We start from the raw sequence: 18,130 nt of genomic DNA on the forward strand, positions 1-18,130 counted from the left end.
CTGGTGATGGAGCAGGCAGGGGAGGTTCATCAGAGCTACCCTTGAGTCAGCAGCTAAATGGGAGTCCCAGGCAGGTTTTGCCCACGCTGGGGTAGGTTCTGATCCCGCAGTCCTTTCCCAGCTTCGGAGGAGTTGCCACTGGCGGCCATCCTCTCCCTTCTTGTGCGGGGATTTTCTTTGCAGAGAAAGTTAGAAGAACAGGTTTCTGGAACACTGGCACCCCCCTTTTTTTAAAGGTCACAGCTCCCCGTCCTAACTACAAACCAGTACTAGGTTATTGCATTGCAAGGGCCGTCGCCCGACGGGAAATAAATGCTTGACCAACATATTCATCCGTTTATTAAGGACCTTGTTATTTTCCATGGTGACTCTGATAATGAATGCTCTGAATATGTATCTAATATGAATCCACCATGGGCACTAATCCATATAAATCAACACAGATGATGATAAGAGACGGGAAAAATGATTCTCTTCCAGCATTTACCTTTTGGAATGGCAGCTTTCAGAGGGCCAGCCCTTGACAACACCCTGCTTTTTTCCCGTTGTTGTTGTTATTTTTTTTGAAACGGGGCCTTGCTCTGTTGCCAGGCTGGAGCGCAGTGGCGTGATCTTGGCTCACTGCAACCTCCGCCTCCCTGTTCAAGCGATTCTCCTGCCTCAGCCTCCCAAGTAGCTGGGACTATAGGCATGCACCACCATGCCCAGTTAATTTTTGTATATTTAGTAGAGATGGGGTTTCACCATGTTGGCCAGGATGGTCTAGATCTCTTGACCTTGTGATCCGCCCGCCTCGGCCTCCCAAAATGAGCCAGGTCCTTTTTTTTTTTTTTTTTTTTTTTTAACTTAATCACCTTCTAGTTGTTCGTTACGGGTTTCTAGCTGTGGACCAATTCCTTTAACCATCTACTCCACCATTAAGCACTCAAAGGTTTTTTATTTTGTTTTCTCAGTGTAAGCCACAGCAATATCATTGTTTAAAAATAACAAAAGTTGCCACCAGGAAGACACTAGATTAGGAAGTTCTCCTTCCTTCTTGTGGTGATGGCTTTTGTAAGACCCTGAGTCCTCATCAGTGTTTTCCAGCTGGTACACTTCAGACCCCTTGGCTGACACCTTGACTGTGCCCTACCTAGCAGTCTGGTACCCACCCTGCTATCCCCAAAGCAGCACAGATTTAATGCCTTCCCACCAGTTAACTGGTGGGGCAGGAGTTAGGATGAGGGAAGCAGTGACTTGGATCATTATAAAAGAAATAAACCCTAATCTTTTTTAAAAAACTATTATTATTACTTTAGAGACAGGGTCTCCCTCTGTCACTTAGGCTGGATTGCAGTGGCAACATCATGGCTCACTGCAGCCTTGAACTCCTGTGCTCAACTGATCCTCCCACCTCAGCCTCCTAAGTAGCTAGGTCCACAGGCATGCACACCACACCTGGCTATTTTTTTTTTTTTCTAGAGATGGGGTCTTGCTATGTTGCCCAGGCTGGTCTCCAACTCCTGGCCTCAAGTGACCCTCCTGCCTCAGCCTCCAAAACTGCTGAGATTACAGGTGTGAACCACCATGCCAGGCCTGAGTAATCATTTTTGATGTCCAAAGCTTAGTACAGAAACTATATTCACCAGGGACTTTACTACCATTTTCCCTCAACACTAGGCCCACCCGCACACGGAAGACAAACCTAGCTGCACTCCAGGTCTCCTCTGAGCTCGTTCGGCTGCATTTTCCACCTCTGTCTCACATAGACATGGGTTCTATCCAAAGCCCAAACCCCTTGGCTAAACAAGCTTCAAATCTCCCACAGACCATCCATCATTCAGTTCTGCTGCCCATTTCATGCCCTTCCCACCATCCCCCAATTTTCTTTGTGTTCAGTACAACAGGTTCCGGCAGGCTTAGGAATATTTAGATGTCCCCAAATCACCCATGAAGCCGGCCACTGCATGGTGTTGGAAGGACCCTCTAGGAAATGGCCCAGATGAGGAGGTGGGCTTGGTCGAGACCCGGACCAAGAGTTTCAGACTGTGAACCTGAACACGGTCTCAGCTTGGGCAGGAGCCAGCAGGCCCAAATGCACTGATGCGGGTTTGCCGTCAATACATACTTGCTACATTTTCTCTCTCTCAGTTATCCACTTGGGTCCCAGGATACTGTTAGTAGTCTTGATTACTCGCTGGTTGAAAGATTTGCTACCCAGTGGGCCCATCATCACTTCCTGGGTAGAGAATTAGCTTTTAAATATGCATTCTGTCATCAAAGCATCTGCTGGCGTCAAGGAGAGATGAGAAGTCCCTTGAATTCATGGATGTTTTCACCGTAGTATAATTTGAGGCAGTGGAGCAAACAAAGTCTCAGTATTGGTGATCTTGGTTTGGCTACGGATTACATATGTTTTGTAATGATGTACTCTTTTGTGTGACCAGCGCGGTGGAGTTATGCTATTTAATTTGTGATAGGCTCACACCACATCTGCAGTACTCTCACTTCCTACCCAATTGTTATGACCGCTTGGGACAGGGGCCTCATCCTTGTCTTGTTTTAATGTCTAGGCTGCCGCCCAGTGGCTGCCCTGGCTAATTACATATTAGCATGCTAATTGTTCATCATTGATACTGAGGTGATATTCAAAGGTCTCAGCCCAACCGGTGGGAATTGCTTCCTTGTTGCTTCTATTACCTTTTGCTAATGAGGTTGATATCAAACATCACTGCAATCTACTGGGTTATCTTCAGCAAAGACAAGTGTGATAAAGGGGAAAAGATGGATGAATATTATTCAGCCAATAACCTATTGTTGAGGTGACATTTTGGGGGCTTAGCCATAGTTTTTTGGATAATCCAGATTTTATTCTACTCCCTAATCTCTAGCTCTGATTTTGACTGGATGATCTGGTAATCATTTAAAAACATCTTTATTTGGCTGACATCCTATAGAATAGATTTCTACAATCCTCCCACCTCTCATCCCCTTTAGAAAAAATCTCTCAAGTTCTATTTCACTTTCAGCATTACAGGCTGAATTTTAAGTAATGGAAGCGAGCATTTTCTATTAGATTGATTTGTTAATTTTCCGACTATTTAGGCAAGCTACCTCTCCCCTCAGAAACTCAATTCTCACTTCCATAATTGGGGATAATAATTAGTATTCCTGTCTCTCAGGATTGTTATGAGAATTAAACGATATGAAATGGGAAAGTCTTTTGCTACACTGACCTTCAAATCTTTTGTTTCTAGCTCCGGTATTACTGAAAAAGATCCAAGCTGAGATGTTCCCTGAACACTCTGGAAATGTAAAATTAAGCTGCCAATTTGCAGAAATTCATGAAGATTCTACTATCTGCTGGACAAAAGATTCAAAGTCCATAGCCCAAGTGCAGAGAAGGTGCGATATTTTTCCCTGGTTCCTTTTCACAGTTGCTGCTTGTTTATTTCACAACATGGTTGTAAAAGAAAAGAATAAATTGTAGGACGTGAAAAGGAAAATTGAAGCAGAGATTCCACACCCGCAATATTTAAAAAGATTAAATATTGGAAGACAAGTGTCTGTATGGGGAAATGATGGAGGATTCTTGCCTGGATTTTGCCACCATTGAGTTCTGGGGTTTTGGGAAGTCACACAACCTTTCACTACATTTTTTAAATCAGAGAAAGGAACATGTCAAATGATATTCTAGGCTGAGGTTCTGTGGTCCTAAGATTAAAGAGCTCTCGTCTCTATGTCTGTGAATTTAACCTGGGTGTGTTTTCTGTTTCATAAATTCCCAGTAATCTGATAAAGGTCAAACAAAGCTTAGAAGATGAATAAAAACAACAGCAGCAGCAATCTATGAGGTTACAGAAAAGTAACAGCTATTGAGGGTGACCAGCAGCCATCATTAATATGGGAACACCTGTTTATTTCTGGGTCTCTGTGATTTTTATTTTTATTTTTGAGACAAGGTCCTACTCCCATCTCCCAGGCTGGAGTATAGTGGTACAGTCATGGCTCACTGCAAGCTCCACCTCCTGGGCTCAGGTGATCCTCCCACCTCAGCTTCCCAAAGTGCTGGGATTGCTGGAGTAGCTAGGATTGCTGGAGCACATCACCATGCTTGGCTAATTTTCTTTTGTATTTTTAGTAGAGACAGGGTTTTGCCATGTTGCCCAGGCTGGTCTCAAACTCCTGGCCTCTAGTGATCCACCTATTTCCGCCTCCCAAAGTGCTGGGATTACAGGAGTGAGCCACCGCGTCTAGCCATGTCCTTAAGATAATAAAGGAGAGAAAAATGAGGAGGAGAGAGATGAGAGTGAGAATCATTGCCAAGAATATCCCCTGTGGAATGAACCAGATCAGTGGCTTCCTTAAGCAGCTTTTCTTGGCAATAAATGCTTGTTCAAGTGAACTGATGAATTCAAGCTTCATCTGACACAATCTAGAAACAAATCACCTGGTTCGAAAGTCAACCCTCTGCCAAAGGGGTTCCCAGTTTAGCTCCCTAAGATATGGGAAGGGTTCTAATCCCCTTATTTTTGTCATCAGTAGACTGAAAAAGTGAGAAAATCTGAGTTTTCTGTTTAATTAAACCATATATGTCTGCTTGGAACGTATGTCTGGAAACTATTTCTCAAATGTAGTGATGGGATACTTGAGCTATGATTTCATTTCTACTAACATCACTCCAGAGCATTTAACTGGATTGTGATTGATAGAATAACCACTTTGCCGAAAATGTCACCATTACCCTGCCCGTCTTCGGTATGGCTTAAGAATTATTATAATGGAAAAGAAATGGTTTGCTTTTTAAGTCAAGGAGGTTCCCTAGAGCTTCACTTGAAAAGGTACTAATGCTAATTATTCATTTTAAATTATTTTCTGAAGCTGTCAGCCAAGAACAATTAAGCAGCATTTTCACTGTTTTTCCATTCATCAGCCTTGCTCTGAGCTCAGAATTACCACTTGAATATTTGCATATCCCTTTTCCATTTGATATATATTTACCATAAATCTGACTTTCCCCTGGGGGAGCATATGTCATTAGCAAGCATTCTACTTACTGATGACGCGTGGCTAAGGCCTTTGATTCCTAGTGATGTTTGCTTCATTTCTCCTTGGTGACAGTGTCTGGCTTTGTTGAACCCATCTGCTTTCTCCATGCGAACACTTGAGAATATTTAGGAGTCGTAACTCATTTGTTTATTGAGAGATCATTTACATTATTTCAAGTGGGTTTTCAAATGTTTGCTAATTTCTCTCATGCCTACTTCCAGGCCAGCGTTTCCCTTCACTTGTGCCTCCATGCAATGTGTCACTGTCCTTGTATCATTTTCAAAGAGTTGAAATCTCTCACATATAATATCAACCTGGAGCAAAGGTCTTCTTGAACTTACTAAATCATGAGGGAACCTGTACAATGGCAAGATTGTTCAAAGGAGCATTTAAGGAATGAAGATTTAGATAGTCAATCAGGTAAAGGAATGCGGAAATACATTTTGAAATAGATATAACACTGGTTAATGTTTGACAGGTAATAAACTTTGAGAGTTATCTTTTCTACTGCACAGAAACCTAAAAGTTAACCTGTAACTTTTAGGTTACAGGTTCTATGTAAATGGTTCTATGAGTGGGTTCTGTGTAAATGGGAAATAGCAAAGCATTCTCCTTTCAGTAGATCATCCTCAAGTGATCCTGTTGAACAATGACTGTGATCCTCCTCCTGTCTTTGTCCGCAACTTTTGGGTACTTTCCTTAACAGGCTAAAGTGTGGAAATTAGGTGTCAGAAGACATTCTTGTGGTTAGGGCAAGACTAATATACTTCAAAGAAACCAATAAGAAGAAAGTGGTAGCTTGGTTTGAGTCTCTGTGTAGCAGTGGCATGTCTTGGCTCCATGGAGACCTCAAGGTGGCACCCTCCGGTGCTATTTGGCCATCAATGGGTTCCTTCTTGGTAACCAGGAACCCATTCTCCACTCTGGGGAGAGAGGTCCTTCTGAGTTCCCTGGGCTTTTGAAAGTGCAGCTGTCCATTTGGAGTGGCTCTGCTGGTAGCTGAGCAAGGTCATGGAGCACAGGTCATGTTGTTCCTGCTGGGAACCAGTGAATGAGGAGCTGGCTGCTGGGATGGCAGGATCTCCTTGGATGGCCCTGAGAGAAACAACCCGAGGGCTTCTCAGCCCAGACTGAGTGGCGGGTGTGAGTGCTGCCAAGCCCTGGCTCCTTAGGGCTGGTGATGGATGATGGGGTCTCTCAGAGAAGTCCCCACGCTAACTACCCTCTCCCTGCAGCCAATTTCATTCTTTGTGTTCCTCTGATCACACTCTGGGCATGGGCTTCTTTTGCATTTGTCTGTACAGCTAATCACCACTGATGTTCTGCTGTCTGCGGCCATTTCCTAAGGTAAAAAGATTTGTCCCTTACAGGGTGAGAGGATATGAAACTGAGCTTACCCTCTTGGTAAAAAAAAAGGCACAAGGTCACTTGTTTTTGCTTTCTATAGCTGTATTGGTATTTTCTGTTTGTCCATTTCCTCCCAGATTAGAAGACCCTCAAGGGCAAGGACGATGCCTTTTTTTTTTTTTTTTTTTTCATCATCAAATCCCCCGGTACTAAGCTCAGAGCAGATACTCCACAAATGCTGGATAGAACTCTTTGGGACTTCCGAGGTAGTTTTGTTTCATGGAGAAAGCACACTAATACTACTGTTCCCCACTAATACTACTGCTCACCATGAAGTAATGACTCGTGACCCTCTCAGGACTGGGCTTTTTGCCAAAGCTTCACACGCTGGTGTCACTTACTCCTTATGACACATCTGAGCTGTGATCTTGCTCGTTCTGCTTTCACAGAGGAGGAAACTGAGGGTGAGAGGCTACATAATACACCTGAGGTCAGCCTCAGGGTTGGGATCCAGACCTTTCTGACTCCTATATGTATTCCTTCTAGAAGAAAGCCTTGGGTGGGGACCATGGGTCAAGCCAGGAAAAATGGTCTTCATGGTTCTGGGCCAAGTATCGGAGAATTTCTAGGCTGGAAGGAAGATGTTCATGGGACAGTTCTAGTTCAGCCCCCAGCCCTTCAGGTAGCACTTGCCTGCCCCTTTCAATAACAGAAAGGCTGTGCCGATCCTAGAGCTTTGGAGAAGGACTTTCCACAAGCCGCCTCTGTGGCCCGCTCAGTGTTTTACTGCCCTCTCCGGAAATCTCCCCCTTATAACTGGACTTGTTCACATCCAGTTTTAACCATACAATGGGAGACGTTCAGAGCCCCCAGGAATGAAGGAAGTTGAATGATTTCATGAACTTCGTTTTAAGCCACTGGTATATTCCAGGGAAGGAATGTATATACTGGAGGCTTAAAGTCTATTGAAAAAACAACCAATAATGAACACTTTTTTTGAACATGCAACTGAGACAAACTCAAGCTCGGTGAATTTTTGTTGTTAAACGATGAAACAAACCCAAGCTAAAATGTACACCACACACATGTATACACATAAACATACAGAATCTTGGTGAATGTTTAAACAAAGTTCATTTTAAAGAACAAACCAGAACAACATTTGAATATCCTCTTTTTTTTTTTTTTCTGTAAAGTAAGTTTTTTGTTTGAGACTTTGGAATAAATATGTGGCTCTACCTGTATTTCAGATTATCCCAGACTTGAGGGCAGGAACCATAATTTACTTGGGGAGGCAGCTTAATGAGGTCAAAATCATTTGCTTACATTTTTCTACGTCTCAGTTTCCTCATCTGCAAACTGAGAATAGTAAACGTAGTTCTCTCATTAGGTTGTTCTGAGGACATCATGAAATTGATCTTTATGTGATTTGGCACAATGCCTGGTACATACCAAATGCTCGGTGCACATTGGCTCTCAGCATCATCATCACTGTCATCATCACCACCAACACGACCACCACCGCCAGTTTTAGTTTTCATAGCACAGTGACTGGAACTCAATAACATTGGGTGGGTGACTAGTTGCACGGTTGGTACCTCACTAGGGGAGTACAGGACACTATTATAAAGGGGTCCTCAGTCATGAATCCTTAGGTAGCATAAAGCTAAGCCCTTTTCTCTTAGGTAGCATAAAGCCCTTTTCTCTTGTTCCTTATTGTGTAAGTTTGGGTTTGGAGTTATCAGACTTTCCGTCAAGCACAGGACGCCCGGATTAGTCACATAATTGAGCTGAATTCTGAGCAGAAATGTTAACAACAGCTCCCAGAATTCACAATTTCAATTCTTGGCTCTACTCATGGCAGTTAAACCTACTGAACGTTTCTTTGTGTTCATACCGCTTATTGGAGTGAGCGTGTTAGCCAAAATGTAATGACTCTCCTCTGTGGAGACATCAATTATTTAAACAGTGGATCGTGATTTTGCCCCTTGGGCAGCTCATTGGCTGAAAACATGTGAGCAGGGAAGCCTTCGCTTCTTTCTTCTTAAATATATTAGAAAAAAAAAATGCAACCGTAGAATGATGAAGTGTGTCAATGTGAATATTCCTCATTGTAGTGCAGGGGACAACTCCACTGTTTCCTTTGCCATCGTTCAAGCCAGTCTGAAGGACCAGGGCCTCTATTACTGCTGCATCAAGAACAGCTATGGAAAAGTGACTGCTGAATTTAACCTCACAGCTGAAGGTAGACCACAGCTTTTCAGTTTTCAGTGAAAACCACTAGCCCGGGCCCGTTCACAGTGGACATTTGTACTGAAGCCATTCTCTGCTTTGTCTTCTTCTAGTTCTCAAACAACTGTCAAGTCGCCAGGATACTAAAGGTAAGTCAGTTGGGGTTGGCCTGCCAGAGGAAATGGGCTTGCCATAAAGCATAAAATAGCTCCCGGAGTAAAGGGTAGAAGCAGTAATCCTATGGGCTCTTCCAACTGAGAAGGAGAGCTATGGCGTGACTTGAGAAAAGAATGACAATTCATGAGCCAATTCAATGTGAATGTAGGGCCATACTTCCTATTGTAAGTTCATTAGACTATAGATATCCAGAATTGGATGGTACACTATAGCAGGGGAGTTTTTGGGGAACACGTAGAGGGGGAGTTTGGATTTGACTTTTCCCTTTAAACATCGGTCTTACATTCAGCCCTTCTGCATGGGAGTTTTCAGCTGCTGGGACTTATACAGCTTGTTTTGTTTCTTCAATTTTCTTTTCAGTTTGACTAGCTGAGCAGATTCCCAAAGACAGCCAGGTGTCTGGAGAATCATTCCATTCATTTGTGTCTTAATGAAAAGAAAAGATGTGTTTCTCTGCTTTCTTTTGGCACCTGGTGTTAGCCACAGCCTAACACTGCTGTTCATGAATGCTCGTGCTGTCCCTGGGCCACCCAGTGAATTTTCCACAGTTTGGTGGAATCTGTGTTTGCCATGTCTTCCCTCTTAAGGAGAATTACTCGCCCACCTACGCCCACTCATGCCCACCCTTGCCTGGTGGTGTGCTGGGGTAAATATTTAACAACATGCCAAGGGTTGGGGAAGTTCTGAGTCCTACAATTTCCATGATGTAAATTCAGTGTGGCCACTTTTAAACCACCAGTGTGACATCACACATCATGGAACTGGGAAGAGAGCTGCCCGTCATCAGCTCTCAGGAGCTGCAGGAGGCCAGTTCCACACACCACGGTGGTCCAACCTCACCCCATGTGACCATGACTTTCAGCACAGGGGAGGATCCACTGTCAGTTTTAGGAGAAATATGGATAAATTCTGACAGTTCATTGAACTAGCATCTTAAAGATTTATTGCATGTACTGATTTTTAAAACAAACAGAACGCCTGAAATCTCTGCAGAAACAAGTAATAAAAGTAATCAAAATGCAGTCACATCCAGTGTATCAAAAGCAAGAAACTGAGATCTCAACTTAGAAATGGTCTAGCAATAGGCCAGGCGCAGTGGCTTACGCCTGTAATCCCAGCACTTTGGGAGGCCGAGGCAGGTGGGATCATGAGGTCAAGAGATCAAGACTATCCTGGCCAACATGGTGAAACCCCATCTCTACTAAAAATACAAAATTAGTCTGGCGTAGTGGCGCATGCCTGTAATCCCAGCTACTTAAGAGGCTGAGGCAAGAGTATGGCTTGAACCGGAAAGCAGAGGTTGCAGGGAGCCGAGATCACACCACTGCCCTCCAGCCTGACAACAGAGCAAGATTCCATCGCAAAAAAAAAAAAAAAAAAAAAAAAAAGGAAAAAGAAATGGCCTAGCAAATATTGTGATATTAATCCAAAATAGTAAACTTAAATACAAGCTCTTCACAAACCCACTCAGATGCTAAATACCCATCTTTAGTGTGTAGCATACGTGTGTTATAATTTAAAATCCTTCCTCCATTTCTGCTCTTATCTCCCCGGAAGGCAAAATATGCAAAAGAATCCCCTTCCTCCTGATGCTTTAGAAAATAAGAAGACTCTCAGAAGGGAGTCTCTGTTTCATCAGCTTCTTAGCATTGATTGGCATTCACATCTCAGACACTTGCTATGGTTTTATTGGTTTAGGTTTGCATAAGCTCATTTCTCAAGGATTACTTGAGAGACCCCAGTGGGGATGAGCTACTGGCCATTTGGTGGAAATGGTACCACCGCTGTAGCCCAGTGATTCCAGCCACAGAGCTTGGGTCTGAACCCTGATGACATCACCTTCTCCCGGTTTCTGGCCCCATTGTAACTGGGGGTGTCAGTTTCACTGACTCACCCGGCTGGGGAAGTAATTCTTGGCACCTCCCTATCCTTGTACCTTCAGATAAAGAAGCCGAAAATTACTTTTATGTTATTTCTTTGAGACAGGGTCTCACTCTTTCATCCAGGCTGGAGTGCAGTGGCACAATTATAGCTCGCTGCAGCCTTGGCCTCCTGGACTCTAATGATCCTCCTACCTCAGCCTCCTGAGGAGCCTGGACTACAGGTGCTCACCACTGCACCCGGCTGATTTGGAAAATTACTTTTAATCACTTTTTTTTTTTTAATTTAGAGGACTCTCTCACTAAACAGTTTATTAATTTAATTCTCTATAGGAGGAATAAATAATCTTTTACAAGATGGTCTCTAATTTAAACACTAATAAAGCTAAGCTTATGAGAAAGTTGGAAATGAATCATGGACAAAATGAAGCCCAATTTAATGATGTTATTATGTTTTATGAATATATTTGTGGATTGCTTTTTTGCACCTCGGAGCAGTCTTCGTAACCAGTGGCTGCAGGTATCCTCATGGTTTCTCTGAGTTGATTTGGATTTCACAATGTATGGGTGTAGCAAGGAACCTCAGGGGGGCATTGGGATCTCCCAGCACTCATCTGGCGAGTCTGTCTGGTGGATTCCAATGAGTCTCTCCTGATTCTTTTTTTTTTTTTTTTGAGACGGAGTCTTGCTTTGTCACCCAGGCTGAAGTGCAATGGCAAGATCTCGGCTCACTGCAACCTCCACCTCCCGAGTTCAAGCAATTCTCCTGCCTCAGTCTCCTGAGTAGTTGGATTACAGACACCTGCCACCACACCCAGCTAATTTTTAGTATTTTTAGTAGAGATGGGGGTTTCATCATGTTGGCCAGGCTGGTCTCGAACTCCTGACCTCAGGTGATTCACCTGACTTGGCCTCCCAAAGTTCCAGGATTACAGGTGTGAACCACCACACCCAGTCTCTCCTGATTCTTTCTCATGGCACTGCCCCCTCTCAGGGATTTTAGGCAGCGTGGAGTGTGAGTCCTGGCAACAGATGGCTCTGCAAAGCTGCAAAGAAAGTTGCACCTTCTCCACAACCCGAGACTTGCACTGCTACATGCCTGCTTTTCCTGAGCCTCCCCTCAGGTGCTCAGTTCTCTGGTTACCTTCATTACTCTTACCAGGGAAGAAATTGTTCCAAAGGAAAAATTCTCACCTCCATCTCTCACTTTAAAAGAGGTGCAAACTCTAACCAAGCGGACGCGCTCATTTCAGCCATCACTGCGGACGACATTTTTGGACAGGCTGTCCTTTCAGATTTCTGCAGAGCTGCAGAGTCTCTACCTTCTGCTTCTGTAAAGGAAGGCCCAGTAGATGAGTTTCAGCTTGGAAAGTTCCACCTAGAACTCCAGCTCTTGCCCTGCAGGATTTTCAAGAGACAAAGAATAGGTCTAAGATTTCTTTTTCTCTTTCATGGCTTTATCTTTGTCAAATAAGCATTTCTGTTGGAAATCATAGACAGGGTTATTAATTTTACCACATGTAGTAATATGCAAACAAATTTTCCTTCCTACTTTCTAAGCATATGGCCTGGGCCAACTTTTATCTTCAGTTAATTAGATTTGCTGAATTTTAAAGCATAAGGTGCACAAACATTTTACTTTTAATAATTAAATTTTAGAAATATGAGGGTTTTGAAGGAAGACAGGATGTGACAGAGATAACTCATGTTCATTGGGCTCTAAGGTATGTACATATAACATTTCCTATACTCTGTAAGTGGTATTAGAGGCCAAATTGTTAACATTAATCATATAACTGGAATGGAACTGAGAAGGTGTGGGATACAGAAAAGCATTCTCTCTCTATTTTCTCACCTAATTTTTAAATTTAACTGTTAAAATAAAACTGTGCTTTTCTCCATAGATTATTTTTTTTTCCTTGGTTCTGTGACTTAGAGTAAAATCTGTGATCCAGGTATTGCCTAAAGCTTTATCTGAGAAAATGTCCCATTTGCCTGTTTCCCTGCAGCTCCAACCCAGTTCTCTCCAGAAACCCAGGGCAAGTTACTCAGTAGGAGTTACAGGGGAAGAAAAACAATTTATTCTTCAGTCTTCATAAGTTCTTAGTTGGAACAGATCCCTGTAACAAAAGAAGATTAGTGAGAGGAAAACAAACAGGTTGATGAGCATGTATAATTCATATATACATGGGAGACACTCAAAAAGTGCTCATTTAAGAAGGGATTTGAATTCCAGCTTATACAGCATCTAAACAAAGAATGGTGCATTTTTAGAGAAGTGACAGGGCAGAGGGAAGGACTTTGGGTAGGTAAGGGCAGTAGCTTGTGGAAAGGCATTTCCACAGCCCTGGAAAATCTCCCAGCATCTGGATTCTCATTAATGCTTGTTCATGTCTGCTGCTCATCTCCAGGCTCATCAGGATCTAAAGTTGTCTTCAGTCATTAACTTTTGTTCTTCCTGGTAGAAGGGGGAGTAGAATTTTTTCTGTGTTTATAAATTTATGTCCTGATTTTAGGCAAATAGAGGGAAGGCAGAGAGCTTTCTTGCCTCTGCTGCTTCTTAATTGCCTTCAGCTCAACAATCCTTTTACCAAAGAGGCAGATTTGAGGGCGACATATTCAGATGCCCCATAGTCTTCTGCTGGCCTTTGTGAAAATGCTAGGAGCACCTTTAGGAATATCCTCTTTCTTCCAGAAACTTCTAGCTCTTTACCTAGTTTTTCTGTTTGAAAATCCACCGAACCCCACTCCCTTTCTTTCTTTCTGGCAGTAACTAGGCCCTGACCTTAATCAATATACCCTATCAGAATAGTTTCAGTCTCCTTATAGTTTTAATAGCTACCATCAATCTCAAATCATATGATTTGAAATATTTTGAGAGGAGAAGAAAAATATTTCCTTAAGCATTGTATATAGAAACATGAAGTAAGATTCTTCACACAACCCATGATTTCTTTCTTCTTGTAAACATTCAGAAAGATGTCAGTTTTCATCAGTTTTGAGGAGTGGAAAGCATTTTAAAAATCCAAACAATCTTATTTCATTGAAAGCCACGTAATTTTCTTCTCTCAGTGAATAAGAAGTCTGATTGGGTCATCTCTAGTTTAAAATGGACCTTCCTGATTAAATTCACTGTCATCTCAAACACATGTAGAATCCACTCTGAAAAGAAAACAGCTGCTAGAAAACTCAAAATAATTCTACTTTTCTTTTTACAAATAAATCCAAAATGATTCTACATTTTTTTCAATTTCTCTTCAAAGGCCATTCTTCTTACTATTTGTTTTGTTTTGGTTATTGCTACCTGTTTCTTATACTTATCGCATGCTTTCTCAATGGAGGCAGTATTGCTCCCAAGAGGACCAACGCTGGTTCTTGGCAGGCAAAGAAAAGTCACTCTTTTTCTGTATAAAGCACAGATATACACATGGTACATAAACAGATAGCATATTTGTGGTATTAAGCTTTCATGGCAGGCAATTAAAACAAATTCCAGCAAAGATTCCGGGGTTGGGGGGGCAATAATGAAAAAAAGGTGGATCCGATACTATCAGATCTTATCATTGGTCTTTCTTCCCTCCTCTACACTTTACCCATCTTTTCAACTTGCCTTTTGTTACTTTGCTTGGTTCCACTTATATTTTCCAGGTCTGTCTAGAATTCTTTTCCTGATCTTTCCAGTTTTGCTCCAACCCATCTCTCACTGATGTTCCCACATTCTCATTCAGTGACCTGTCTCCTCCTCACCAACCCACTCATCTCTTCTTTTAGCTATGCCTCTTTTGAAGGGTAAGTGTGGCTGCCCCCTCTTGGTTCTGCAGGTCAGCCTTGTCATTGTCCTTGTGTGGGGACCCTCCCCATGTGGAATTAGCTAAGGAGCAGGACTGGGAGGTATTCTTTCCACCCAAAGCTGTGCTGTGTTTCAGGATGCGAAGAGATTGAATTCAGCCAACTCATCTTCAAAGAAGACTTCCTCCATGACAGCTACTTTGGGGGCCGCCTGCGTGGTCAGATCGCCACGGAGGAGCTGCACTTCGGAGAAGGGGTTCACCGCAAAGCCTTCCGCAGCACAGTGATGCACGGCCTCACGCCCGTCTTCAAACCTGGCCATGCCTGTGTGCTTAAGGTGCACAATGCTGTTGCCTATGGGACCAGAAATAATGATGAGCTCATCCAAAGGAACTACAAGCTCGCTGCCCAGGTGGGTCCATCTGCCCAAAGGCTGTCGCTTCTGGTGTGATAGCCACCCGTGATAAGACGAGATGAAAATCAGACTCAGGATTGATGGGAGTGTCTTCAAAAGGGTGTTTTTCCTCTTTGGGGGTTTCAATTCAATCTAAGTGCTGGAGATCACTTCTCAGTTCTCAGGAGTAATTTCTTGGCCTTATGCCAGCTACTGGGGACTCAGCCAATGCCTAGAGACACCTCACCAGTTCTAACCTGAGATGTAACTGATTTTGTTTCTAAGAAGCCCTATGAGATCCCTGGGGGGTTGAATCTACTTGGACCTAGGATGATATGGAAAGTGGGGGTTCTAAGCTACACTAGATGCCTGAGTCCCCGGGAACAGATAACATCAGCACTAGTTGCTGGAGTGTTTTGTTTGGGTTTGTTTGTGGAGAGGGAGAGGGGTGGGGTATATCCAGGAGAGTCAGCATTGGTCTTGTTTTCTGCCTTCCTGAGTTTGGTTTAATGTTAGCGTATAAAACAGGAAGAGAGACAGACACAAGGCCCTAGCTGAGTTCTCATTTCTCTGTGTTATCGAATCATAGAACTCGAGGCCAGAGGAGAGGGCAGGAGAGCCTTAGCTTCTCTCCATCCTTCCTCCTCCTTTCCACATATTTGGTCCATATATTTCACTCCCTCTTTGTTTTTTGCTTTTTGAGACGGGGTCTCACTCTGTCCCCCAGGCTGGAGTGCAGTGGCATGATCATGGCTCCACAGCAGCCTTGACCTCCTGGCCTTAAGCAACCCTCCTGCCTCAGCCTCCTAAGTAGCTAGGACTACGGGCACATGCCATCACGCCCAGCTAATTTTTATTTATTTATTTTTTTCAGACGCAGGGTCTCCCTAGGTTGCCCAGGCTGGTCTTGACCTCCTGGAGGGTTCCAGGTGACCCTCCTGCCTCTGCCTCCTGAAGTGCTGGGGTTACAGGCATGAGCCCCCACCGCACCTGGTCCACACATTTCACTGTGAAATTGTGAAAGTTGGGTCTTTCACAAGCTATGTGCCCCTTTAAAATGTTTACCATAAACATTTTAAACAACTAAAACCATTTAGGCTGGGCGCGGTGGCTCAAACCTGTAATCCCAGCACTTTGGGAGGCCGAGACTGGCGGATCACAAGGTTAGGAGATCGAGACCATCCTGGCTAACACAGTGAAACCCCGTCTCTACTAAAAAATACAAAAAAGTAGCCGGGCAAGGTGGCAGGCGCCTGTAGTCCCAGCTACTCAGGAGGCTGAGGCAGGAGAATGGCATGAACCCAGGAGGCAGAGCTTGCAGTGAGCCGAGATCCGGCCACTGCACTCCAGCCTGGGCGACAGAGCAAGACTCCGTCTCAAAAAAAAAAAAAAAAAAAAAAAATTAAAACCATTTAAAATATTAAAATCCATAGGTTAAACTCAGATGAATCTCTCAGGTACAGCCAAGCACTAAGCATCATGATCCTACAGCAACGTCACGTGGGACTCCGTGCTTCTGAAGGCAGCACTGCTCTCTGAATACAGGATTCTGTCCATTGTATTCCTTTCTCCTCCCAATCCACCCCGCTTTTTTCTTTTCTCTCTGAGTATTCCCTCTATCTCAAATATGACACAGTCTTGGAAAATCTCCCAGCATCTGGATTCTCGCTCAGAAAAGCCCCACAGAGTAGGAAGCAGAATCCACTTAGCTTTTCCTAAGGCAGAAATCTTGTGCTGTTCATTATTGACTACAACCCAGTAGTGCCCCAGCTGCCACCCGATGACGTGATGAGGGGCCAGTCCCCTTAGTTCTGGGGTGAATTTCAGCCATGCTGACTCGAGAAATTTTATAGTTCAGGGACACCTGGTCCCGGAGACCACTTGACCTCCACCGGGATAGTTTCTTTCTGTCTCAAAGCTCCTCTGTAGGTGGCCAACTCTAGGTTCTAATAATTGTTGCCTCTGCGACCCCAACCAGGGGATGGGCTAGTCAATTCATTGGCTTTACCTTACTGGGAAATCTCCTGAATAGTCTTACTGGGCGATGCTGTCTGAATTTCCTGTAGTCACTGGGGCTCTCTCTGTATTTTGGTGATATAGGAATGCTATGTTCAAAATACTGCCAGGTATTATGCCAAGATCTACGCTGCTGAAGCACAGCCTCTGGAAGGCTTTGGAGAAGTGCCTGAGTAAGTGTATTTACCCTGCCTTGTGTCACACTCCTGACTCACTGGGGACTGGGAGGGATGAGAGAGTGAGAAGAAACAGTAGGGCAAGTGTTTCAGCTGGTCTCTCAGTCTGTAAGCTCCATGAGGGCTCACATGGCTGCTATCCTACCCCTTGCTGGGTAGGATATTTAATATTATATAATATAATAATATTATATTTAATATTTAAGAAGATAAATATTCTTTAAATAAATGAATGGATGGATGGGTGTATGGATTAATCCATCCAATACATGAATCTACCATGTTAAATAGAAAAGAAAGGATATCTACTCTTATAGCTATTACATTGTCTAAACAGTAAACAAATACAAGAGAACAAGAGATATCACAAGGCAATTAGTCCCATGATGAAGATAAAATAAGGCAATGTATTACGGAAGAGTGGATTGGGTGATCTGAAACATAGTAACATAGTACCCACTTCCTGGAATCCTCCAGAGACAAATCACACCCACTTTTATCTACTCTTTGCCTAAATATTTACTGGCCCAAGCAAATTTTGGGGAGCCTGGAGCTTGCGTTTGCGGCACTGTTTGTCTGGCTGAGATCGTATCTGCACGCTTAAATGGACAGAAAAAGGGCTTAGCTAGTGCATGTTGGAACTTTTTACCTATCAGTAAAAACTGGGAGAAGGAAGAAGGAAGAAATTCTTGTCTGCATTGCGCCTGTTAACTCACAAAATGGGAAAAATCGTTTCCCTTAGGTGGTACATTTGGAAGACCATGTGTAAAGCATAACACTTTCTGCTCTTAAGAAATGCTTAACACACTTCAGTACACACTTACAATTGCTTTTCTGTTAATTACGCAGACAGCCATCTGGACTGAGTTCAGCTTTCACAATATGGAAACTGGCTCCTTTTTCCCCCAAGCCCCGCTTTTCCCAGTCTCCGTCCTCTTAAGTTTTCTTCAAAAAAGAAAAGATTTAACCCACAAGTCAACCGTACCACACACAGAACCACAGTGCCCTCCAACAGGGACAGACCCAAGTTTTGTGTGGCTTGACTCTTATGCAATTTGGGCTTCTTTCTTTCCTTTCTTTCTGTTTTATTT

The 18,130-nt window shown here is 43.4% G+C and overlaps 1 protein-coding gene across 3 annotated transcripts in view; it reads left to right on the forward strand.

Moving 5' to 3' along the window:
* ALPK2 (alpha kinase 2) overlaps positions 1–18,130 on the forward strand; it is a 128,288-nt gene that overhangs the window by 79,668 nt on the left and 30,490 nt on the right. For all 3 annotated transcript variants that reach the window (XR_501480.3, XM_008013953.3, XM_008013954.3), the window contains exons 5-9: positions 3,237–3,384; positions 8,493–8,620; positions 8,721–8,756; positions 14,591–14,865; positions 16,948–17,036. Coding sequence is in view for 2 of the 3 variants with exons in the window: in XM_008013953.3 (XP_008012144.3) it covers positions 3,237–3,384; positions 8,493–8,620; positions 8,721–8,756; positions 14,591–14,865; positions 16,948–17,036 (676 nt within the window). In the remaining variant the exon portion in view is untranslated. The remainder of the gene's footprint in view (positions 1–3,236; positions 3,385–8,492; positions 8,621–8,720; positions 8,757–14,590; positions 14,866–16,947; positions 17,037–18,130) is intronic.

Source organism: Chlorocebus sabaeus, chromosome 18 (genome assembly GCF_047675955.1).
Source record: "Chlorocebus sabaeus isolate Y175 chromosome 18, mChlSab1.0.hap1, whole genome shotgun sequence".
Classification (NCBI taxonomy): domain Eukaryota; kingdom Metazoa; phylum Chordata; class Mammalia; order Primates; family Cercopithecidae; genus Chlorocebus; species Chlorocebus sabaeus.